The 20,347-nt window shown below is 45.6% G+C and overlaps 2 protein-coding genes across 2 annotated transcripts in view; both read right to left on the bottom strand.

The window, feature by feature from the left end:
- The window catches only part of NT5DC3 (5'-nucleotidase domain containing 3), a 56,475-nt gene extending 39,316 nt beyond the window's left edge, over positions 1-17,159 (bottom strand). The window contains exon 1 of the mRNA XM_081249891.1: positions 16,931-17,159. Coding sequence (XP_081106017.1) covers positions 16,931-17,132 — 202 coding nt within the window. The 5' untranslated portion in view covers positions 17,133-17,159. The remainder of the gene's footprint in view (positions 1-16,930) is intronic.
- A 317-nt stretch (positions 17,160-17,476) lies between these two features.
- Positions 17,477-20,347, bottom strand: part of LOC308625763 (putative tetratricopeptide repeat protein 41) — a gene marked incomplete at both ends in the record, with an annotated part of 59,199 nt that continues 56,328 nt past the window's right edge. Inside the window, 2 exon segments of the mRNA XM_081250250.1 lie at positions 17,477-17,940; positions 18,111-18,186. Of these exon segments, the coding sequence (XP_081106376.1) occupies positions 17,477-17,940; positions 18,111-18,186 (540 nt within the window).

Raw genomic sequence — 20,347 nt, 5'->3', positions numbered from 1 at the left:
TCACATTACTAAGGGCCACCTCCGGGCTCTATCGTAAGAGCTAGTATTTATTAAGCACTTACCACGTACTATATGCTCAGAAGCACATTCTATCACCTCATTTAATCCTTATGACACTCATGAGGCGAAGGCTCTACCATCCCCACTTGATGTATGAGGACACTAGAAGCACACAGAAACTATACAATTTGCTGAAGGACACACAACCACTAAACAGCAGAGCTGGGATTTGAACCTGGTAAGTCTGGCTTCAAAATCTGCGCTCTTAATGCTCTTCTCCAGGATTATGGGAATCAACAAGCATTTGAGAAGGGTGCACTTATTTTCTCAATAAAATGGAGTCAACCTTTCCTCATTTCAGTGCTTACCATAGAGTCTACAATGCTTCCTCCTTCCCTTCTGCTCACTTCTTTCTCACCTTATCCACTTCTCAGAGGCCACCTGAAATACCCAAAAAGTACTACTTTCACAGGGTGACAACTCCAATCAGGGCATCGTGCCAGCCACAATGAGGTATTCTGAGCCTTTCAGAAGGCTCCCTATAGCTGTGGGGCTTGGATCCCTTTGAGAACCTGACAGAAGCCATAGAATCCTCTCCCCACAGAAAAACACAAATAAAATTTTGTGGAAAACTTCAGGAAGGTTGACCCCTGAAGCCTATTCATGGTCACCAGGTAAGATGCCAAGTTCCTCTCCCACTGACAACCTAGATATGACCAAGTCTACTGAAAATCCAAATAGCCAAGATTCACCAACAATTCCATTTCTTCTTAGTTTGTCAAAATCAATGAGATGGTAACCTTGGCCTTTTTTTTTTTTTTTTTTTTTTTACAACTAAGATCCATCTGAGGATAAGAAAGACAGTAACATTTCAAGAAACTCGAAGGCAGACAGTTCACAAGAACTAGTCCTCAGGAAGGGAGAAGCCGGTGGTCCTAAGCTCTTCAGCATCCAACACTGAAGACCATGTGGCCTTACATCATCAACGGGCCACTGCAGAGGATGTCATTTTCCGAATGGGACCACATGGCATTGTCTGTACGAAGTGAAGCGGGATCGCTTACAGAGTGACCAAAAGCTCTTCTTTCACAAATGACCTTTCCAAGGAAGTTCTCATGGCCTGCTGACCTTAGAAGTTTCTATTTAGAAAGGTGCTGAAAATGAAGTCTACATCCCTTTCTGCTACCTGAGAAGAAGTTGTAAAGCCCTCAAGGAACACAACTGTGCTGGAACATGGTGCTGACAGTCAGCAGATCTCCAGAAGCTGCCCAGGAATGTATTCCCCACTGGAGGGCAAGCTCAAGGTGTATCAATCACGTGAACATCATCACCAGAAAGCGTGCATGTTTAATTTGTCATCACTCGAAATAAACACGAGGAACATCAGCAGCTTAAAAGGATCTCAACGTCCCATGAAATCACTTCAAAAAAGTGCTAAGAATAAACGCAAGTCACTACAGGGCAAAAGAAAAGAATGCCAACTGTTCAGAGAAATACGGTCTGTCTAAACCGAGGACTCCAAGTATAAACAGAAGGGCCCTTGACTAGTCAGTTATGTACTTCCCCAAAGCAGACACGAGAGTGGGTACAAATTGAGACAGCGAATTCCTTTTGCTCCTGACGGATGATGACAGCAAGACTATACAACGAGGACAAAGACACGGAGAGACAGCTCTGCTGCTCTGCCCAAAGCTCCGACCAGGGCTGGGTTCCAAGGCAGCCACCCTGAGCTGGGAGGTGAGCGCCTTTCCTGGGATCAGGCGGCAGACTGCGCGGCCCCTGCACACGCACCAGCTTCCGGTTACTCACCTGCTCACCCCACAGAGCACTAGGACACGCGGTGGACCACTTACAGGAAACAGCTGTAAGCTTCCTGGGGTTCTGCGCTTATTTTTATTGTGGTAAAATATGCATGACACAAAATTTACCATCTTAGCCAGTTTAAGTGTACAGTGCAGTGGCATTAAGGCACTTCACACTGCTGTGCGACCATCCCCACCGACCAGCTTCAGAACTCCTTCCATCTTGCAAAAGTGCAACTCCACACCCATTCCATTAGACACCAGCTCCCCATTCCTCCTCCCCCAGGCCCTGGCAACCACCCTTCTATGTTCTGTCTCTAGGAATGTGACTCCCCTCGGTACCTCACATAAGGAGAACCATAGAGTATTTGTCTTTTGTGAGTAGCTCATTTTATTTAGCATAGCATCTTCAAGATTCATTCATGTTGGAGCACGTGTCAGAAGTTCACTCCTTCTAAAGGCTAAAGAATATTCCACTGTATGTATATCCACATTTTGTTTATCCATTCATCTGTGATGACACATGGACACTTGGGTTGAAGTTCACTCCTTCTAAAGGCTAAAGAATATTCCACTGTATGTATATCCACATTTTGTTTATCCATTCATCTGTGATGACACATGGACACTTGGGTTGAAGTTCACTCCTTCTAAAGGCTAAAGAATATTCCACTGTATGTATATCCACATTTTGTTTATCCATTCAGCTGCAATGACACATGGACACCTGGGTTGCTCTCACCTGTTGGCTATTGTGAATAAAGCTGCTATGCACGTGGATGGACAAATACCTCTTTGAGCCCCTGCTTTCACTTCTTCAGGGTATATACCCAGAAGTGGACTTGCTAGATCATATAGTAACCTGATTTTTAATTTTTTGAGGACTCACCATACTGTTTTCCATAGCCACTACACCATTTTCTGTTATTTTGGTTTTTTGGTGAGTTTGTTTTTGTTTTTGTAAGATCACCACAGAAGAATTCCTTCCTTGCCTTAACTTTACCTTTACTTCTGAGTATGAATGAAATCAGAACTTAGGTATAGAAGTCAGACATTTTTCCACCTAGTCAAGGAAAGATTTTTAAACCGTGTAAAGATCTGAGTTTGGGAAATACAATTTTTGATAAGTACTGTGTTCCCTGTAATGTTCAGAAATGCACAATGATTCTCCCTTAATAAAGGCCCCCAGACTAATGGAGCAGTGTGTGGGGACAGTGCCAAGTAGAAATACATGGCCTGAGTCATGTCAAGGAATACTCCTAATGTCCTCAGAAAGGCAACATGACTGTCCCTCGGCCCTTGGGGACACCACACTGGGAAGCTCTAAAGGGATACATCCCCTACTCTCAGCACCGTCCCAGGAACAGGTCAGGTAAAGTCAGGAGGAGAGGCATTCGGGATGAGTCAGACCAAATGAGGTTCTCGAGGGAGCCTGTGGTAGGCAGTGACTGTGAGCCCTGGGCGTGTGTGCTACCCAGTGTGTCTGGGCCACCTCGTACTGACTCACATTCTCTCCTTCCAGGCACATGGGGAAGATTACCCCCCCCTTCACCCCTAACCACCCCCAGTCCCACTCTGGCCAGCTCTGGCCAACAGATTGTGGGCAGAAGTGACATGGGTCACTTCCAGACCAGAGCACACTCCCTCCCCTGCTGTATCAATCATGGACACATGTGCTATGGAGACACCACAAGATGGAGAAGCCTGGAAGGCCAGGCCACCACACTGAGGGCAACTGCCCTGGAGAAGTGCCTGAGGCCCCAGGAGACTACAGGAGTGAGAAATAAACTGTGGTTATAGCTGCCAATCCTAAACCACTGAGATTTTTAGTGTCGCTTGTCACTGCAGCATAAGCTAGCCTAACCTGACTGACACACCTTCTGTTTCTCCACTATGCTCAACTGCTCTGGGAAACCGCCCCTCCCTAACATTCAGACTATGTGGTCCTGGGGAGGTTCTGTTCCTGACTCTGGGAGGAGATCATGTGACCCAAACCTGGCCAAAGAGAACCCCTGAATTCCCTCACCAACACGGATTCATTTGGGGCAGGCACCTCCAGCCAATTATCCTCATATGTCCCCTGTAGCCACAGAGAACCAATGAGTCCAATCAAGGAAATTTCTGGATTTATAAGGGAATTTCAAGAAAGAGACATTCGTTTCTTCCAAACATGGACCTAAGAGTATATAAATCTGGAGATATGAAGGGCCACCTCTAGCAACCTAAAAAAGAGGCCAGTGGGGAGGAGAGCAAGGTCAAGAGACGGAAAGAATCCACCCAACGACATCAACTGAACTTGGATCAAGGCAAGCTTGAAGCTGGTACTACCTCTGGATTTTTCAACTGCACAAGCCCATAAAATAGCTTTTCAATTTTTTGCTTAAATTAAATCAGTGTGACTCAGGCTTTTTTATTTTTATTGCTTGCAGCTGAAGGACTCCTAGCTAAAAGTTCATTTCAGGGATATTCAGCCACTCAAAATTCTCACTGTCTACAAATTTCAACTTTTAACATGGCATCAAAGGCAGTCCCCACTTAGACTCCAGTCTGTCTTCCCAATCTTAAATCCTCCTTCATATGCCCTATTTTCAACAAGGTGGGCAATCTACTACTCTGTGTTCTCCAGAATATACCGTAATTGAGTACTGATGAATAAAATTCACTTGGAATAGTCTATCTCTCTAACTAAATAAACACTGCTTAGCTATATGGAAAGGGTGTCAAGTAAGATGTTCCTTCACACTATGCTGCAAAACAAATACCATGTGAATCAAAGAGTTAAGTTTTTTTCCTAAATATTAAAAAGGTGGGGAAAATATATAGACTACTATTTACTTCATCTCAGGATAGAACATAACTTTCCAAATGTAAAAGCAATAGAATAAATCAAAACAGAAAAATATCAACAGATTTACAATATAAAAATTTTAAACATCTGTGTATCAAAAAATATCACAAATTTGGGGGGGAAGGGTTATATTAGACAAAATTAAAAGATAAACAGCAAAGACTAATATCCTTAATGTAAAAAAAGCAAAAGCCATACAAATCCAATAAACAAAAAGATAAAGACTATATCTCACAAGAAAGGAAATTAGGGCCTCCCTGGTGGCGCAGTGGTTGAGAGTCCGCCTGCGGATGCAGGGGATACGGGTTCGTGCCCCGGTCTGGGAGGATCCCATATGCCGCGGAGCGGCTGGGCCCGTGAGCCATGGCCACTGGGCCTGCGCGTCCGGAGCCTGTGCTCCGCAACAGGAGAGGCCACGACAGTGAGAGGCCCGCATACCGCAAAAAGAAAAAAAAAAAAAAAAAAGAAAGGAAATTAAATGGCTAATAAACAAATGTTCAACCATTCCAATTATTTTTTTAAAAAAGCAAACTAAAACAATTAGACAGGGACTTCCCTGGTTGCACAGTGGTTAAGAATCCGCCTGCCAATGCAGGGGAAAATGGGTTCTATCCCTGGTCCGGGAAGATCCCACAAGCCATGGAGCAACTAAGCCCATGCACCATAATTACTGAGCCTGTGCTTTAGAGCCCGCGAGCCACAACTACTGAGCCCGCGCACCAAAACTACTGCAGCCCGCATGCCTAGACCCCACGCTCCGCAACAAGAGAAGCCACGGCAATGAGAAGCCTGTGCACCATACGAAGAGTAGCTCCCGCTCGCCAAAACTAGAGAAAAGCCCGCGCGCAGCAACAAAGACCCAATGCAGCCAAAAGCAAATAAATAAATAAATTCATTTTTTTAAAAATAAGACAATTAGGGCCTCCCTGGTGGCGCAGTGGTTGAGAGTCCGCCTGCTGATGCGGGGGACAGGGGTTCGTGCCCCGGCCCGGGAGGATCCCACGTGCCGTGGAGCGGCTGGGTCTGTGAGCCATGGCCGCTGGGCCTGCGCGTCCGGAGCCTGTGCTCCGCAATGGGAGAGGCCACAACAGTGAGAGGCCCGCGTACCGCAAAAAAAAAAAAAATAAAATAAAAAAATAAGACAATTAGACAGTTAAGAGTAGCTCTCTCTGAAAGGTGGGATTATCAATGGTTTTACTGTTTTTATTTCAATTACACTTTTTTCTATTATAAGCTTGTGTCACTTGGCTAAGAAAAGTAAGACACCATTTTTCTCCAATGAGACTACAGTGGTGTCTTCGTTGCTGTTGTTACTGTTATTTGTATGTGGTTTTCTTTGGTGGGTGGGGTTTCTACCCTTTTTGTTTTTAATGATAGAACATAGAGTGGGTGCTGGTGCTGGGAATGGGCAGCCTCACTCCTTGCTGTTTAATAAGAGTATAAATCAGTTCGAACTTCCTGGAAAGCAGGGTGGCAATAAGTGCCAAGAGATGCAGATAAAGATTTATACCCAGAGATTTCACTGCAGTTATATTAAAAAGCAAAACCTGGGGGAAAACATGCTCCATTTGGAAGCCCAAACATACACATCTCAGATATCTGAACTCAGGAACCAAACATGTTAACAGGAAAATGTTCAAACAGAAAAGCTGAAGTGCACTCGAATATCCTTAAAGTTCAATTTTTTGGTAATGGAAAAGCCACAGTCCCAGAGACATTAAGATGTCATTTTTCTTTAATTAATTAGACTTATTCTTTTTGGAATATGCCGTAGACATCAAGCTGCTCTCCTAGAAAAAGAATATAAAGATATGAAGCCCCTGAAGAAAAAAAGGAAGAAGAGAAAAATGGGGGGAAAAAAACCTTTTCCCAGAGAATTTTAGAGCTTCAAAAAACAGAAGAAAAGCCTCCTTTTTCCCCCATTTACAGTCAGCCCTCCATATCCTTGGGTTCCACATTCACAAATTCAACCAACTGCAGAATGAAAATATTCCCCCCCAAAATTTTTTTTCCAGAAAGTTGCAAAAAGTAAAACTTTCCCACATGCCAGCAACTATTTACATAGCCTTTACACTGTATTTACAACTATTCACACAGCATTTACATTTATTAAGTATTATAAGTAATCTAGCGATGATTTAATGTATATGGGAGGATATGCTTAGGTTATAAGCAAATACTATGCCATTTTATATAAGGGACTTGAGCACCCGTGGATTTTGGTATCCTCGGGGGTCCTAGATCAAATCCCCTGGGGACCTTGGAATGCCTATACTACCACAAAGCTTTCTTTTTTTTTTTTTTTTTTTGGCGGTACACGGGCCTCTCACTGCTGCGGCCTCTTCCGTTGTGGAGCACAGGCTCTGGACGCGCAGGCTCAGCGGCCATGGCTCACAGGCCCAGCCACTCCGCGGCATGTGGGATCTTCCCGGACCGGGGCACGAACCCGTGTCCCCTGCATCGGCAGGCGGACTCTCAACCACTGCGCCACCAGGGAAGCCCATAAAGCTTTCTTTGAATCTTCCCAGTTCTCAATGGACCAACAAGTTATTCTAGTGGCTAATAATTATGTGCATTTGCGATGTGCCAGGCACCATATGAAACAATGTGAACGGACCCCACTTAACATGAGACACTAGTTATTATCCCCACTTTACAGGAGGAAAATGAAGATGAGACAAGGTTACCAGCTCGAGGTCACATTTCTTAGCTCGTGACATATTTCTATGTTCCTATATCAACAAAAGTTAGAGCAGATTTCACATATTTATTTTCCCTAATTTGATCAAATCTTAACTTCTGCTTATATTTCATAATACTCCTATATTTCATGAATATTAATATTCAAAATATTTTATGAATTAGTTCATATTCACTTAACACAGATTCAAATTCTCTTTTTAAAGGTCACATGTAGATTGAAAACAAAGTTTCAAAATTTCTTTTAGAAGTATACATATAGGGGCTTCCCTGGTGGAGCAGTGGTTAAGAATCCGCCTGCCAAGGCACGGGACATGGGTTAAAGCCCTGGTACGGGAAGATCCCACATGCCATGGAGCAACTAAGCCCATGTGCCACAACTACTGAGCCTGCGCTCTAGAGCCCGCAAGCCACAACTACTGAGCCCTTGTGCCACAACTACTGAAGCCTGCGCGCCTAGAGCCCGTGCCCTGCAACAAGAGAAGCCACCGCAACGAGAAGCCCACGCACCTCAACAAAGAGTAGCCCCAGCTCGCTGCAACCAGAGAAAGCCCATGCAGCAACGAAGACCCAACGCAGCCAAAAATAAATAAATAAAATAAAATTTTTTTAAAAGTATACATATAGACTGAAAATACATGAAAAATAAAAGTGTAGGGACTCGTATCTAAGGTGAAGCAGTATTTACATCCCCCCCACTGTTTCCACAAATGAACTCAAGATTCCACAGCCAAATTTTAAACCCTTAAATTTCTCATCTGTAACTGTCAATTAAAAAATAACAAGAGGGGGCTTCCCTGGTGGTGCAGTGGTTGAGAGTCCCACCTGCCCATGCAGGGGACGTGGGTTCGTGCCCCGGTCCGGGAGGATCTCACATGCCGTAGAGTGGCTGGGCCCATGAGCCATGGCCGCTGAGCTTGCGCGTCAGGAGCCTGTGCTCCGCAACGGGAGAGGCCACAACAGTGAGAGGCCCGCGTACCACCAAAAAAAAAAAAAAAAAAAACAAGAAAAAGACAAACCCCACTATAGGTGATTTCTCTCTTAGCAAACTTCACCACATTACAACTTCCTTCTGTGAAGTAACACTTGGACAAAGGCCAGTCAGTTCTGCCATTGACAATTTCACATTCTCTGAAAAATGTGAATTTGTTTTGGTGCAACTGATATGTTAGGGAACAATTTGACCATAACACAAGTTTCACATGTATATTTAGACTGCTGTTTCGTGCCAACAAATGTTATTTGATATGATTATGTCCACGTAATACTCTTTCTGCTGATAATTAGTTACAGTCAGGGAAAGAAAACTGAGGAGCAAGTGTGACTTGGGATCAGACAATTCATAAGAGCATACGACTATCAGACCTTACAGATTTTAAGACAGCTCTTTTTATACAGATGGCCAATAGGCACACAAAAAGATGCTCAACGTCGCTAAGTATTAGAGAAATGCAAATCAAAACTACAATGAGGTACCACCTTACATCAGTCAGAATGGCCATCATCAAAAAGTCTACAAATAATACATGCTGGAGAGGGTGTGGAGAAAAGGGAATCTCCTACAGTGCTGATGGGAATGTAAATTGGTACAGCCACTATGCAGAACAGTACAGAGGTTCCTTAAAAAACTAAAAATAGAATTACCATATGACCCAGCAATCCCACTCTTGGGCATATATCAGGAGAAAACCATAATTCAAACAGATACATGCACCCCAATGTTCACTGCAGCACTATTTACAATAGCCAAGACATGAAAAAAAACCTAAAGGTCCATCAAGAGATGAATGATAAAGATGTGGTACATATATACAAGGAAATACTACTCAGCCATAAAAAAGAATGAAATAATGCCATTTGCAGCAACATGGATGGACCTAGAGATGATCATACTAAGTGAAGTTAAGTCAGAGAAATACCATATGATATCACTTATATGAGGAATCTAAAATATGACACAAATGAACTTATCTATGCAACAGAAACAGACTCACACAGATAGAGAACAGACCTCTGGTTGCCAAGGAGGGAGAGAGGTGGGGGAGGGATGGAGTGGGAGGCTGGGTGGGGTAAGCAGATGTAAGCTACTATACATAGAACGAATCAGCAACAAGGTCCTACTGTACGGCACAGGGAACCATATTCAATATCCTGTAATAAACCATGATGGAAAAGAATGTTGAAAAACACAATGTGTGTGTGTGTATATATATATATAGATACGGATATACAGATAAATAGATAATTGAATCGCTTTGCTGTACAGCAGAAATTAACATAACATTGTAAAACAATTATACTTCAATTTAAAAAAAATTTTAATAAAATAAAAGCAACTATTTTTAGCCAGAAACTGTTTTCCCCAGTATCTCCAAAACCCATTCAGTTGTTAACCACTTTTACTTCTGCAACAGCCCAACGAAAGATGCCAAGATGAAACCAAGTATCTAAGGCATCCTATCTTTTTCTCCAGGAAGGTGAACATCTATGGCGTTCCCTGCCCAGCACGCCCCAACCCTCAGATAAGCAATGGCCCTTCCCCACCTCTGAACACACACATTCTGGGCTCTTCCAGGACACTGCCCCACCCCTCCAGCCACAGCTGTTCAGACTAGAACACCTGACTTGCACTGGGCCACTTCCAGGGTCCCACCTCCAGGGTGGGTACCTACCTCAAGCCAAGATAAACCAGAGTCCTTCCCTCATTTCTTTGTCTTTACTATATAGCTTTATTGAGGTACAAACGATACATAATAAATTGCCCACAAAGCATACAGTCTGATGAGGTTTGACATACATACACACCTACAAAGCCATCATCAAAATAAAGATAATAAGCGTACATCTAACATCTCCAAACATTTCCTCACACCTTTTTGAATCCCACCTCTCCCTCAGTCCCTCGATCCCCACCCATCCCCAGGCAACCGCTGTTCTTCTTTCGGTCAGATTCGTTTGCATTTTCTAGAACTTTATATAAATGGGAATCATACAATGTGTAATATGTTTGTAAATTGATTTTCCCGCTTACTAAACCCTCAGGAATTTTTTCAATAAGCACCCACTATGTGCCAGACACTGTACAGAGGATTGTACAGGGATTATTAAAAAAATAATAATAATAAAGCAAAGGCAGGCAGTGGGGAAGACCAAGAAATATCACTCTGACAAGTGGAGACTAGAGGAACTTAACACCAGGCTGGGCGGAAGTCATTCTATTGCGTTTATTCATCTCAAAAGAAGCTTTCATTTTTCCAAGACTTTAGATATTTTGCACCATCTCCAGGGAAAAGCAATGCATGACAAATAGAATTAGTCATCCAAATAATTAATAATACACATGACATTTATACTACTCCCACCAAAAGTTAAACTTGTATCTTATTACTTTGTAATATCTGTAATTCTGACTGCTGCATAGAAATCCATCAGGCTTCCTAAAGTTCCAAACATAAAATTATATGCAACTGCACTTGAAATAAAATTATATACAGTAATGGTTTAATGACACCCTAATCTTAAGTCATTTAATAAAAAACAAACAACTGTTCAAAAGAAAAGTACAGGGCCTCCCTGGTGGCGCAGTGGTTGAGAGTCCGCCTGCCGATGCAGGGGATACGGGTTCGTGCCCCGGTCCGGGAGGATCCCATATGCCGCGGAGCGGCTGGGCCCGTGAGCCATGGCCGCTGAGCCTGCGCATCCGGAGCCTGTGCTCCGCAGCGGGAGAGGCCACAACAGTGAGAGGCCCGCATACCGCAAAAAAAAAAAAAAAAAGAAAAGTACATTTGTTTCAAGGGAAAATCTTAGAAATCATATCAAAAGATCAAATACTAGGCAAAACTATCACAATTTTTCATCAAAGCATAGAGGAAATAGAGAAGAATAAATATCAGTGCCTTCCATATGCCATGCACTGCTTCCCTCCACTTTGAACCAGTAGAACCACATGTGGCCTCCTGTGGTCAGGACCAAGTACCAACAAGGGATATCAACAAACACGAGTGAATGTAAAAGCGAGCTTCCAAAAATAATGAAGTTAAAGGGGAGAGCTAGGATGACACATCATCACCATCTTCTTGGAATTACCTACTCCCTCTGACTCAGGCCATCCAAAATAAAAACTGGCAGCCTTGTGATCACATGGCAAACTCAAGCAGATGCCAGGTGGCCACTAGCAAGGGCTATGGAAAAGGGATTCCATCTCCAAGCAGAGGACTAGACTCCATGACCTCTAGTGGCCCCTCTGGTTCTCCATTTTAGGAACTTCTCTCCTACGTGAAAATTATTATGTGGCATGTTTCTCCCTTAAGCCCTTTTGCTATTTTTTCCTATAGTCATGGATCATCAATATCACACACCTAAACAAAAGATTTCTAAAGAATGTGTCATGCTACTGTTCTAAGATACACAGAAAGGTATAAAAATAATACAAACAACACCCACAGCCCCACCATGCAGCTTAGGAACTAAACCCTCTAAGATGTCACCTGCATTCTCCTCCTGTGGAGGGGGTAACCACTACCCTGATTTGGGTGTATAACATTCTTCCTGCATTTCTTTAGACTTTGACCACGTGCATGTGTATCCCTTCAAGTGATCTACAGTATTTTTTGTGTTTTCAAATCTTTTATAATTAGTCTATGTCTGCAACTTGCTTTTTTCCATTCAGTCTTGCTTTTGTGAGACTCATCCATGTTGATATATAAGCACAGCTTAAGTTCAGGAGTCAACATACATCCTCTATGAAGGCCCAGTTAGTAAACAATGTGGGCTGTGCGAGCCATACAGTCTCTGTTGCACCTGCTCAACTCCGACATCATAGCACAAAAGGAGCCAAAAAATATATACATGGAAACGAATGAGTGTGGCTGTGTTCTGATAAAACTTAACTAGAGGCTAGATTTGGTCCGTAGACTGTAATTTGCAACTCTTCCCATAGTAAACATTACTTCCTTTCAATGCCATTTCGGTACTTGTCTGATACTCATACTCGCTGGTTTTCTTCGGTTTGCATTTGCCCGAGATGCCTCCTCCCATTCTGTTAACTTCAACCTTTTCTACATCTTTGTTTTGGGGTGTATCTCTTTAAACTGCACCTAGCTAGACTGTGTTTCTTATATCTGATCTGACGATTTTTAATCTGAGTTTATCATGATCACTGATATATTCTGAATTATTTCCACCATCATCCTTCATGATATTTCCTGCTTTTTCTCAGTTTCTTTTACCTCCTCTCCTGCTCTCTTTCGGACTGATTTCTATACTGTCAATGTATGTTTAGATTTACTCACAGGTCTCCCAATTTCTTTGCTCTCCCTTTGGGGCTAGGTTGAAGGTCTATTCATCCAGGAAGAGTCTTCATTTGCTTCTATCAGGAATCCCTGGATGCTATCACCAGATACATAAATATTACATGAAATCTCAAGTTAAAAAAAAAAAAGGAGGGCTTTCCTGGTGGCGCAGTGGTTGAGAGTCCGCCTGCCGATGCAGGGGACGCGGGTTCGTGCCCCGGTCCGGGAAGATCCCACATGCCGCGGAGCGGCTGGGCCCGTGAGCCATGGCCGCGGAGCCTGTGCTCCACAACGGGAGAGGCCACAACAGTGAGAGGCCCGCGTACCGCAAAAAAAAAAAAAAAAAGGAACAAATGCCAAGTGAGGGACATTCTACATAGTATATGAGCAGTACACCTCAAAACTGTCAAGGTGGGCTTCCCTGGTGGCGCAGTGGTTGAGAATCTGCCTGCCAATGCAGGGGACATGGGTTTGGGCCCTGGTCCAGGAAGATACCACATGCCGCAGAGCAACTAAGCCCGTGCACCACAACTACTGAGGCTGCGTTCTAGAGCCCTCGAGCCACAACTACTGAGCCTGCATGCCACAACTACTGAAGCCCGAGCACCTAGAGCCTGTGCTCTGCCACGAGAAGCCACCGTGATGAGAAGCCTGCGCCACGCAACGAAGGGTAGCCCCCGCTCGCCGCAACTATAGAAAGCCCACATGCAGCAACAAAGACCCAACACAGCCAAAAATAAATAAATTTTAAAAATTAAAAAAAGAATTGTTTTAAAAAAAGAAAAAACTGTCAAGGTCATGGTAAACAGGGAAACTCTAAGACACTGTCACAGCCAAGAGAAGCCCAAGGAGACATGATAACTAAATGCAGTGTGCTATTCTGGATGGGACCTTGGAGTAGAAAAGGACACTAGGTTAACCACTAAGGAATTCTGAATTAAATATGGACTTTGGTTAGTACTGATACATACCGACAATGTATCAATTTGGTTAACTGGGACAAATGTACCTAAAGGGCTCAGCACCCAATTCCGATGTGAGTTTTTTCCCCAGGCCACCAATTCTTCGACACAGCAGGGTGTCCTACAACACAACTCACTTCTGACACCTCCTGGGGAGAGCATCAGATCCTACAGGCTAAGGGCTCAGTCCCACAAGACTGCCCCCTGCCCAACTTCAGTTCCAAGTCCAGGTGGTCACCTGTGCCTCTGACAGACCGACTATAGACTGGAGGTTCCACTGACCCCCCCTCCTCGGGGTCAATTAACTTCCTAGAGGGGCTCACAGAACTCGGGGAAACATTTTACTGTCTAGATCACTGGTTTACTATAAAAGGATACAACTCAGGACGAGCCAGATGGAAGAGATGCAGAGGGCAAAGTACATGGACAGGGCAAGGAATTTCCACGCCCTCTCTGGGTGTACCACTCTCCCCAAATCAATCTCCACGTGTTCACCAACACAGAAGCCCTCAGAACCCCAGCCTTCTGGGTTTTTATGGAGGCATTTACGGAATCTTCATTACACAGGCAAAGATTAAATCACTGGCCATTGGCAATCGATTCAATCTCCAGCCCCTCTCCCCTCCCCCAAGGGGTGCAGGTCAGAAGACGCAAAGTGCCAACTCTAATCACAGGGCTGGGTTCCCTGGCATCCAGGCCCCACCCTGTGGTTGCCCTGAGGTATTCCAAAAGTCACCTAATTAAAATAACAAAAGACACCTTTATCATCTCTGTACTGTACTTAGGAAATTCCAAGGGTTTTAGGAGCTCTCTGCAGTGTTTCTGATTATAAATCTCAAAATCACAGTCCCATAGTCATGAGAGAGGAAAAACTGCATATGGGGTTTAGAGAAACATGCAATTTTCCTGTAAATCTAAAACTGATCTAAAAAATACAGTTTATTTTAAAAAACTTTTTAAATTTGAAAAATAAAACAAAGAGGGTGGGAGAGAAAGGGTAAAACAAAGAGTAAAAATCATCTCTTTCCTGAGCAGGCTTCATTCTGGGAACCTCTTCAAAGAGAAGACACCTGAAGGGATTGTTTCAATTAAGGCAAGAGATCGAACACCAGAAAGCAATAATCAGGAAGGGAGAAAACAAAATTCTTTTGTCCTCTAGTAAACCGAAAAAAAAAAAAAAAACCTGTATATTTTTGTATGAGCATCAGTACTCCTGAGCCCTCACTCCTACGAACACAGTGTCAAGCATTTCCTGCATCCCCTGGGGCCGTTATTTATCTTCCCCAAGCTGGACTGTCATTTATCTGTTTACCAGCCTCCCCATCCGTGCAACTCCAGTCCCTCTCTCTTGGCACGGGCAGCTGCTCAGCCACTGTGGGCCCCTCCCTCTCACCTGCGTCCATCTGTGAATCAACAGCTTTTAAGCCCACTGGTACGTGCTTAATAAATGCTTGGTGAACGAATGCAAGTTGGGCATGTGTACAGACTTCAGCTAAAGGAGGGTAGGGGTGGTGCAGCCCCAGATAGGGTGAAGGAAAAAAGTCCCTGAGTTCTCAGGGGTGAAACAGGGACTACGTGGGCATGTGCTGGGGGCGTGGAGACAGGATGGGGCACCCCGGAATACTGATTCTCAGACCTGTAACACTCGAAAAGGCTCACATATTATTTAGTCCAGTGGCTTCACTCTATAGAAAGAAGACTAAAGAGATTAGGTGGCTTGTCCAACACCACCTGTGGCACTGCCCTAGGCTAAAGGAGACCTAGACCCTAGTGCTGACTAACTCACCTCCACCGTTACTAAGCGTGTCTAAGACTGAGTTATTTAATAACCAGCCGCAATAGCTACTATCTCCTGAGCATCTGCTGGGTGCTGAGCCCACACTAAAAATCCTCACTTTATCCCCACATTACAGTTGGAAAACTCAGGTCAGAGAAGAATAACTTGCCACCAAAGTCACAGAGCTAAAAAATCTCGAAATCTCCCTCAAGCAGTCCTACTCCAAAATCCCCCTGGGATTATCCCACACCAAAGCCCAACTCTGGCCTGAAGCTGATCTTTATCACCCAACCCTTCAGCTGTCTCCTTTGCCAGGCACTGTTCTAAACACCTTTCATGGATGGACTCGCTCATTCCTCGCCACAACCCTATGATGTTGGTATCACCAGCATCCATTCCCATTTTACAGATGAGGAAACTGGAGCTCTGTGATGTTCCCAGTCTCACAACCTGCAGCAGCAAACCTTGTCTGTAAAATGTGATTCTACCAAACGTTCTCTCCACCAAATATTCTCTCCCTATCTCTCCACGCCACCTCTACCACCACCACCACCCCAAAAAAAATCAGTATAAAAATTTCTATTCTAAATCTTCCCTGAAAAAAGCAGCACCAATGGACTATCACTGGCCCTTTACACCAGTTCTCAAACGGTCAGCTGCTACTGCAAGGCAGTGCAGGAAACAGGACAATGGGTTAGGGGCTGAGACAGACCCGAGGTCAAAGTGTGACCTTGGCCAGGCTTCTTAAACTTGAGTCTGGCCTGTCTCATCTCTAAAATGGGCGTGTGGCACTTCCTTCCTAGGTACGGGGAAGAATTCAGGGAGACAATTTATGTGTCTGACATTAGTATTTACTGGGTCCTCTTTGCGTCCCTCCCTGTTTCCCTAACCAACAATCAAACCAAGCTCATTTTATGTTCATCTGACCACTAAGTGGTCACTCCCTGGAATCACCTCCTCGCTGAGGTTAGTAGATAACTCAGAACACTCCAACCCGAACCCCTCCAATTTCAAGAGCAGCAAATCCTACCCCATCCCCTAAAACAAAGAAGGAAAATAAATCAGCCTCCCAACACTGCCACCTGCCCAGCAGCGGAATCCAGAGTAACCCGCCGCCTGCCGGACTCCAGCGGTTACTATTATTGTTTATTAATAACAATACCTAACGGTGCCTGGGGGTGACCGTCTCCCAAGTGATGTCCGTGGAACCCCTAGGAGAGCCCAAAGCGCTTCCGATGCAGATTTCTGGCTAAAAAATCCCAGGAATTTATAAAACGGCTTTCCCGACAGGAGAGAGGCAAAAGTTGTAAAGTTTCTGGAGGCGCATTTTTCCGCGTTTCCCGGAAATCGCACTGCAGAGGCGATGTCGCCCGTGGCTGGGGACAACCGCGGTTCACGATAGGGGGGCTCTGGAGGTCAGCAGCGGACCCACGCGGGTCCGAGGGTGCCGGCTTCCCCGATGGCCGCATGGGACGTGACCTGGCGCCCCAGCCCGGCGGGGAGGGGCCTCCCCACGTACCGAGGGTGCGGGAGGGCGCAGCCTCACTCACCTGCCGTGCTCCTCTTCGCCTCCCGGTAGCGCTCCCAAAGGTAGCGCTTCATGTCCGGGGCGGTCCCAGGTGCTGTGCATAAGGGCCGTGCGGGGCCCGCGCGCGACCGCCCCCGAGCCGCAGTCCGGCAGCCACTCCGCAGGGGCGCCACCGCCCTTGCACCGGCCCCACGAGCCGCCGCCGCCGCCGCCGCCGTAGCCATGCCTGCCGCCGCTCGCCGCGAGAGACGCCTGAAAACCGGTGCTCTGCAAGCAGTCTGCCCGCTCGGCGGGACGTCCCTACGTCGGAGCACGTGGGGGCGCGGCCCGCCCCCTTCGGCCGCTGCGGGGGCGGGGCCTTGACGGGGCGGGGTCCTGGCGGGGAGGAGTCTTGGTGGGGCGGGCCCTGGGAGGGCGTGGCCTAGGCCGGGCCCGGTGTGGGCGGGGCAGCAAGGGCCTGAGCACCCCGGGCAGTCGCGGCCACGCGCGGAGCCTGCTACAGCCGCTTCTTGACGGTGCGGCGCGCCAAGGTGGCTGTGCGGTGGCGCGAACGCCCCGTCAGCCGAGGTCACATGTAATAGGATGACTCTGCTGGCCCTGGACCACGAGACTTGACCCTGGCGCCGCCCGCCGAGCTCCGCAGCACCTTCCTCCCGCCGTCTGTGACAGTCCCCCAACCCTGGCTGTACTGACATGGTGTTTGTGACTCCGGCTCCAGGAGGCGACCTCTCCGCATTAATGGCCTCTGCGGTCTGGACCTCCCCTTGATCGCGGGGGCGGGTCTGGGACGTCCCCCGGCCCCTCGCTTGGATCCTTCCAGTCCCACGAATGAGCCAGCAGCTGGGACCAGGGCCCACACGTGGTCTGATGTGCCTGAAGGGCACCCCGACTGCACAGCCTGGAAGGCCAGTGCCCCTCCCGAGATTTCTGCCTCGCGAGGGAGGCCCTCGGGAGCCCACTCCCCCTGCTCATGCCCACGCTGACCGGCACGGTGCACCTGTCTTCTCTCAGACCTACGAGGCTGCACCCGTTCTGTGCGTTGTGATTCCACCAAAGCCAAATAAACAGTAAAGCCCACCACAGGACATTTCTGTGTGGACTAAGTCAGACGTGGCTCCTGCGGGAAAGTCTGATGCGACCCACCCAGAACCCGTCTGGGAATCACTGAACTGCCAGAGCTTGCCGAGCTACCCCGTGGTTACGGTGGAGCAGGGCGCTGGTGGAGTGCAATGAATAACCCTCAAGGCTGGTTGTCTGCCTGGGAGACCACACTGCCATCTGTGAAATAGGTGGGGCACAATTTAAGACAAATAACCCATAGCATTAGTGTATGCTTAAGTTGTGGGCTGGAGGGATCAGGAGATGTTTTCATGGAAAAAGGTGGGCTCTGGGTTAAATCATGACAGACAGTAACTACTATTTATTGAAGGCTTGCAATGTGCATTTTCTCATGTAGTCCTCTCAGTATTCCTAAAAAGTAAGCACCATAATTTCTCCCATTTTATAAGTGATGGAACTAAAGCTAAGAGAAGTAACATAGCATTCTTATATATATATATATATATATATATATATATATACACATATACATATTTATTTATTTATTTATTTATTTATTTTATTATTTATTTTGGACCGCATTGGGCCTTCGTTGCTGCACACGGGCTTTCTCTAGTTGCGGCGAGCAGGGGCTACTCTTCGTTGTGGTGCGCAGGCTTCTTATTGCGGTGGCTTCTCTTGTTGCAGATCCCGGGCTCCAGGCGTGCAGGCTTCAGTAGTTGTGGCACATGGGCTCAGTAGTTGTGGCTCACGGGCTTAGTTGCTCCATGACATGTGGGATCTTCCCAGACCAGGGCTTAAACCCATGTCCCCTGCATTGGCAGGCAGATTCTTAACCACTGTGCCACCGGGGAAGCCCAACATAGCATTCTTAAAGTCACACAGCTGAGCCCATTCTTCCACTTGGATTCCTACAGTAATAGGTAGGATTTAGTTGGGTGATAAGAGAGAAGGAAGCCAGTAAGTAATCCTCAACAGTTAATAGGTAATATCTTAGAAATCACTGATAAAAGAGAGGCAATTACAATGTTTAAAACAGATATGGTATCAAATCCATGGACTCTAGTACTTTAAACTTACTTTATGGCTTTAGCTTACTTGAATTTATCTTTTCATGTTACTTTAAAAAGATGTGGGGCTTCCCTGGTGGCGCAGTGGTTGAGAGTCTACCTGCCGATGCAGGAGACACGGGTTCGTGCCCCGGTCCGGGAAGATCCCACATGCCGCGGAGCGGCTGGGCCCGTGAGCCATGGCCGCTGAGCCTGCGCGTCCGGAGCCTGTGCTCCGCAACGGGAGAGGCCACAACAGTGAGAGGCCTGTGTACCGCAAAAAAAAAAAAAAAAAAAAAAAAAAATAGACTGCTGGACTAACCCTCTATTTAACCCTCTATTTATTAAATAGGGCGCTCTATTTCCTCTGCAAAACTTTCTACCTGATGCCCAGGGCACACTAAATGCCTGCAGCCAGCAGGTTCATCCCTACTGTGCTCGCATACTTCTGCTCCTAACTAGCATTGGTTCTAGCATGACCAAGAGTCAACTGAATTTGTTAGTCTAATTTTGGTAACTGAATTTAGTATGGTACAAACTAGGAAGATATGAGGGTGAAATGAAAGAGTGGTTTTCTATGAAAAACAGGCTGAATGCTTTGGAATTCTTTCAAATTGTGAGCGAACAAGGAAACCGTAAAAGATTTAAGGCGGGAAAAGGTAGCAATCAAAAGTATCCTGCCCAGAAGCATCACAATTGCCTAAGTTCTTACCTTACAGAAACCAAAACTAGAGATTGTGTATGATGCATTTTGAGAAAGGTGACATCCAATTCCAATCAGAGGACCCATTAAAAGCAAAGACCTTAACTCCAAATTTTTAAGTTTAGGTAAAGAATTACATAGATATGCTTAAGCTAAAATGAAAATGTAAAGTTTGTCTGTATCACTTACCTGACTTTTTGGATTAAGGAACCCCCTGCTATAGAGAAGAGGACACTGGCTGAGCCAAGCGTTTTAAAATCAAATGAGGAAAAAAGGACTGACTCACCCGACTGAAAGGCACCCTGTAGAGCCTTTGTTTAATTTCTTCCTTCTACATGTGACTGAAATGCTTGATATGTCTTCTATAAAAGAATCCCAGGGAGAGGGAAGTAAAATAATGTTCATCTACCATACTTCGTCCAAAATAAACAATTCTGTATAGAACCCTCAGCTGATAGAATAGAATATGAAAAGCCACATTTCTGCTTTTTCCTCCCACAGTAATGATTTCTCAATAGGCGGATTTAAGCACTTATCAGAGAAGGAGAACAAAAAAAAAGATTGGTCTGTGTCAGAGGTAGTAGGGAATATACATCACAAAAACCCTCTTTTCATGTCAGGATTAGTA

This window comes from Mesoplodon bidens, assembly GCF_964165515.1.
Source record: "Mesoplodon bidens genome assembly, chromosome: 11".
Classification (NCBI taxonomy): Eukaryota; Metazoa; Chordata; class Mammalia; order Artiodactyla; family Ziphiidae; genus Mesoplodon; species Mesoplodon bidens.
This window is presented reverse-complemented; position numbering and strand designations above follow the sequence as displayed.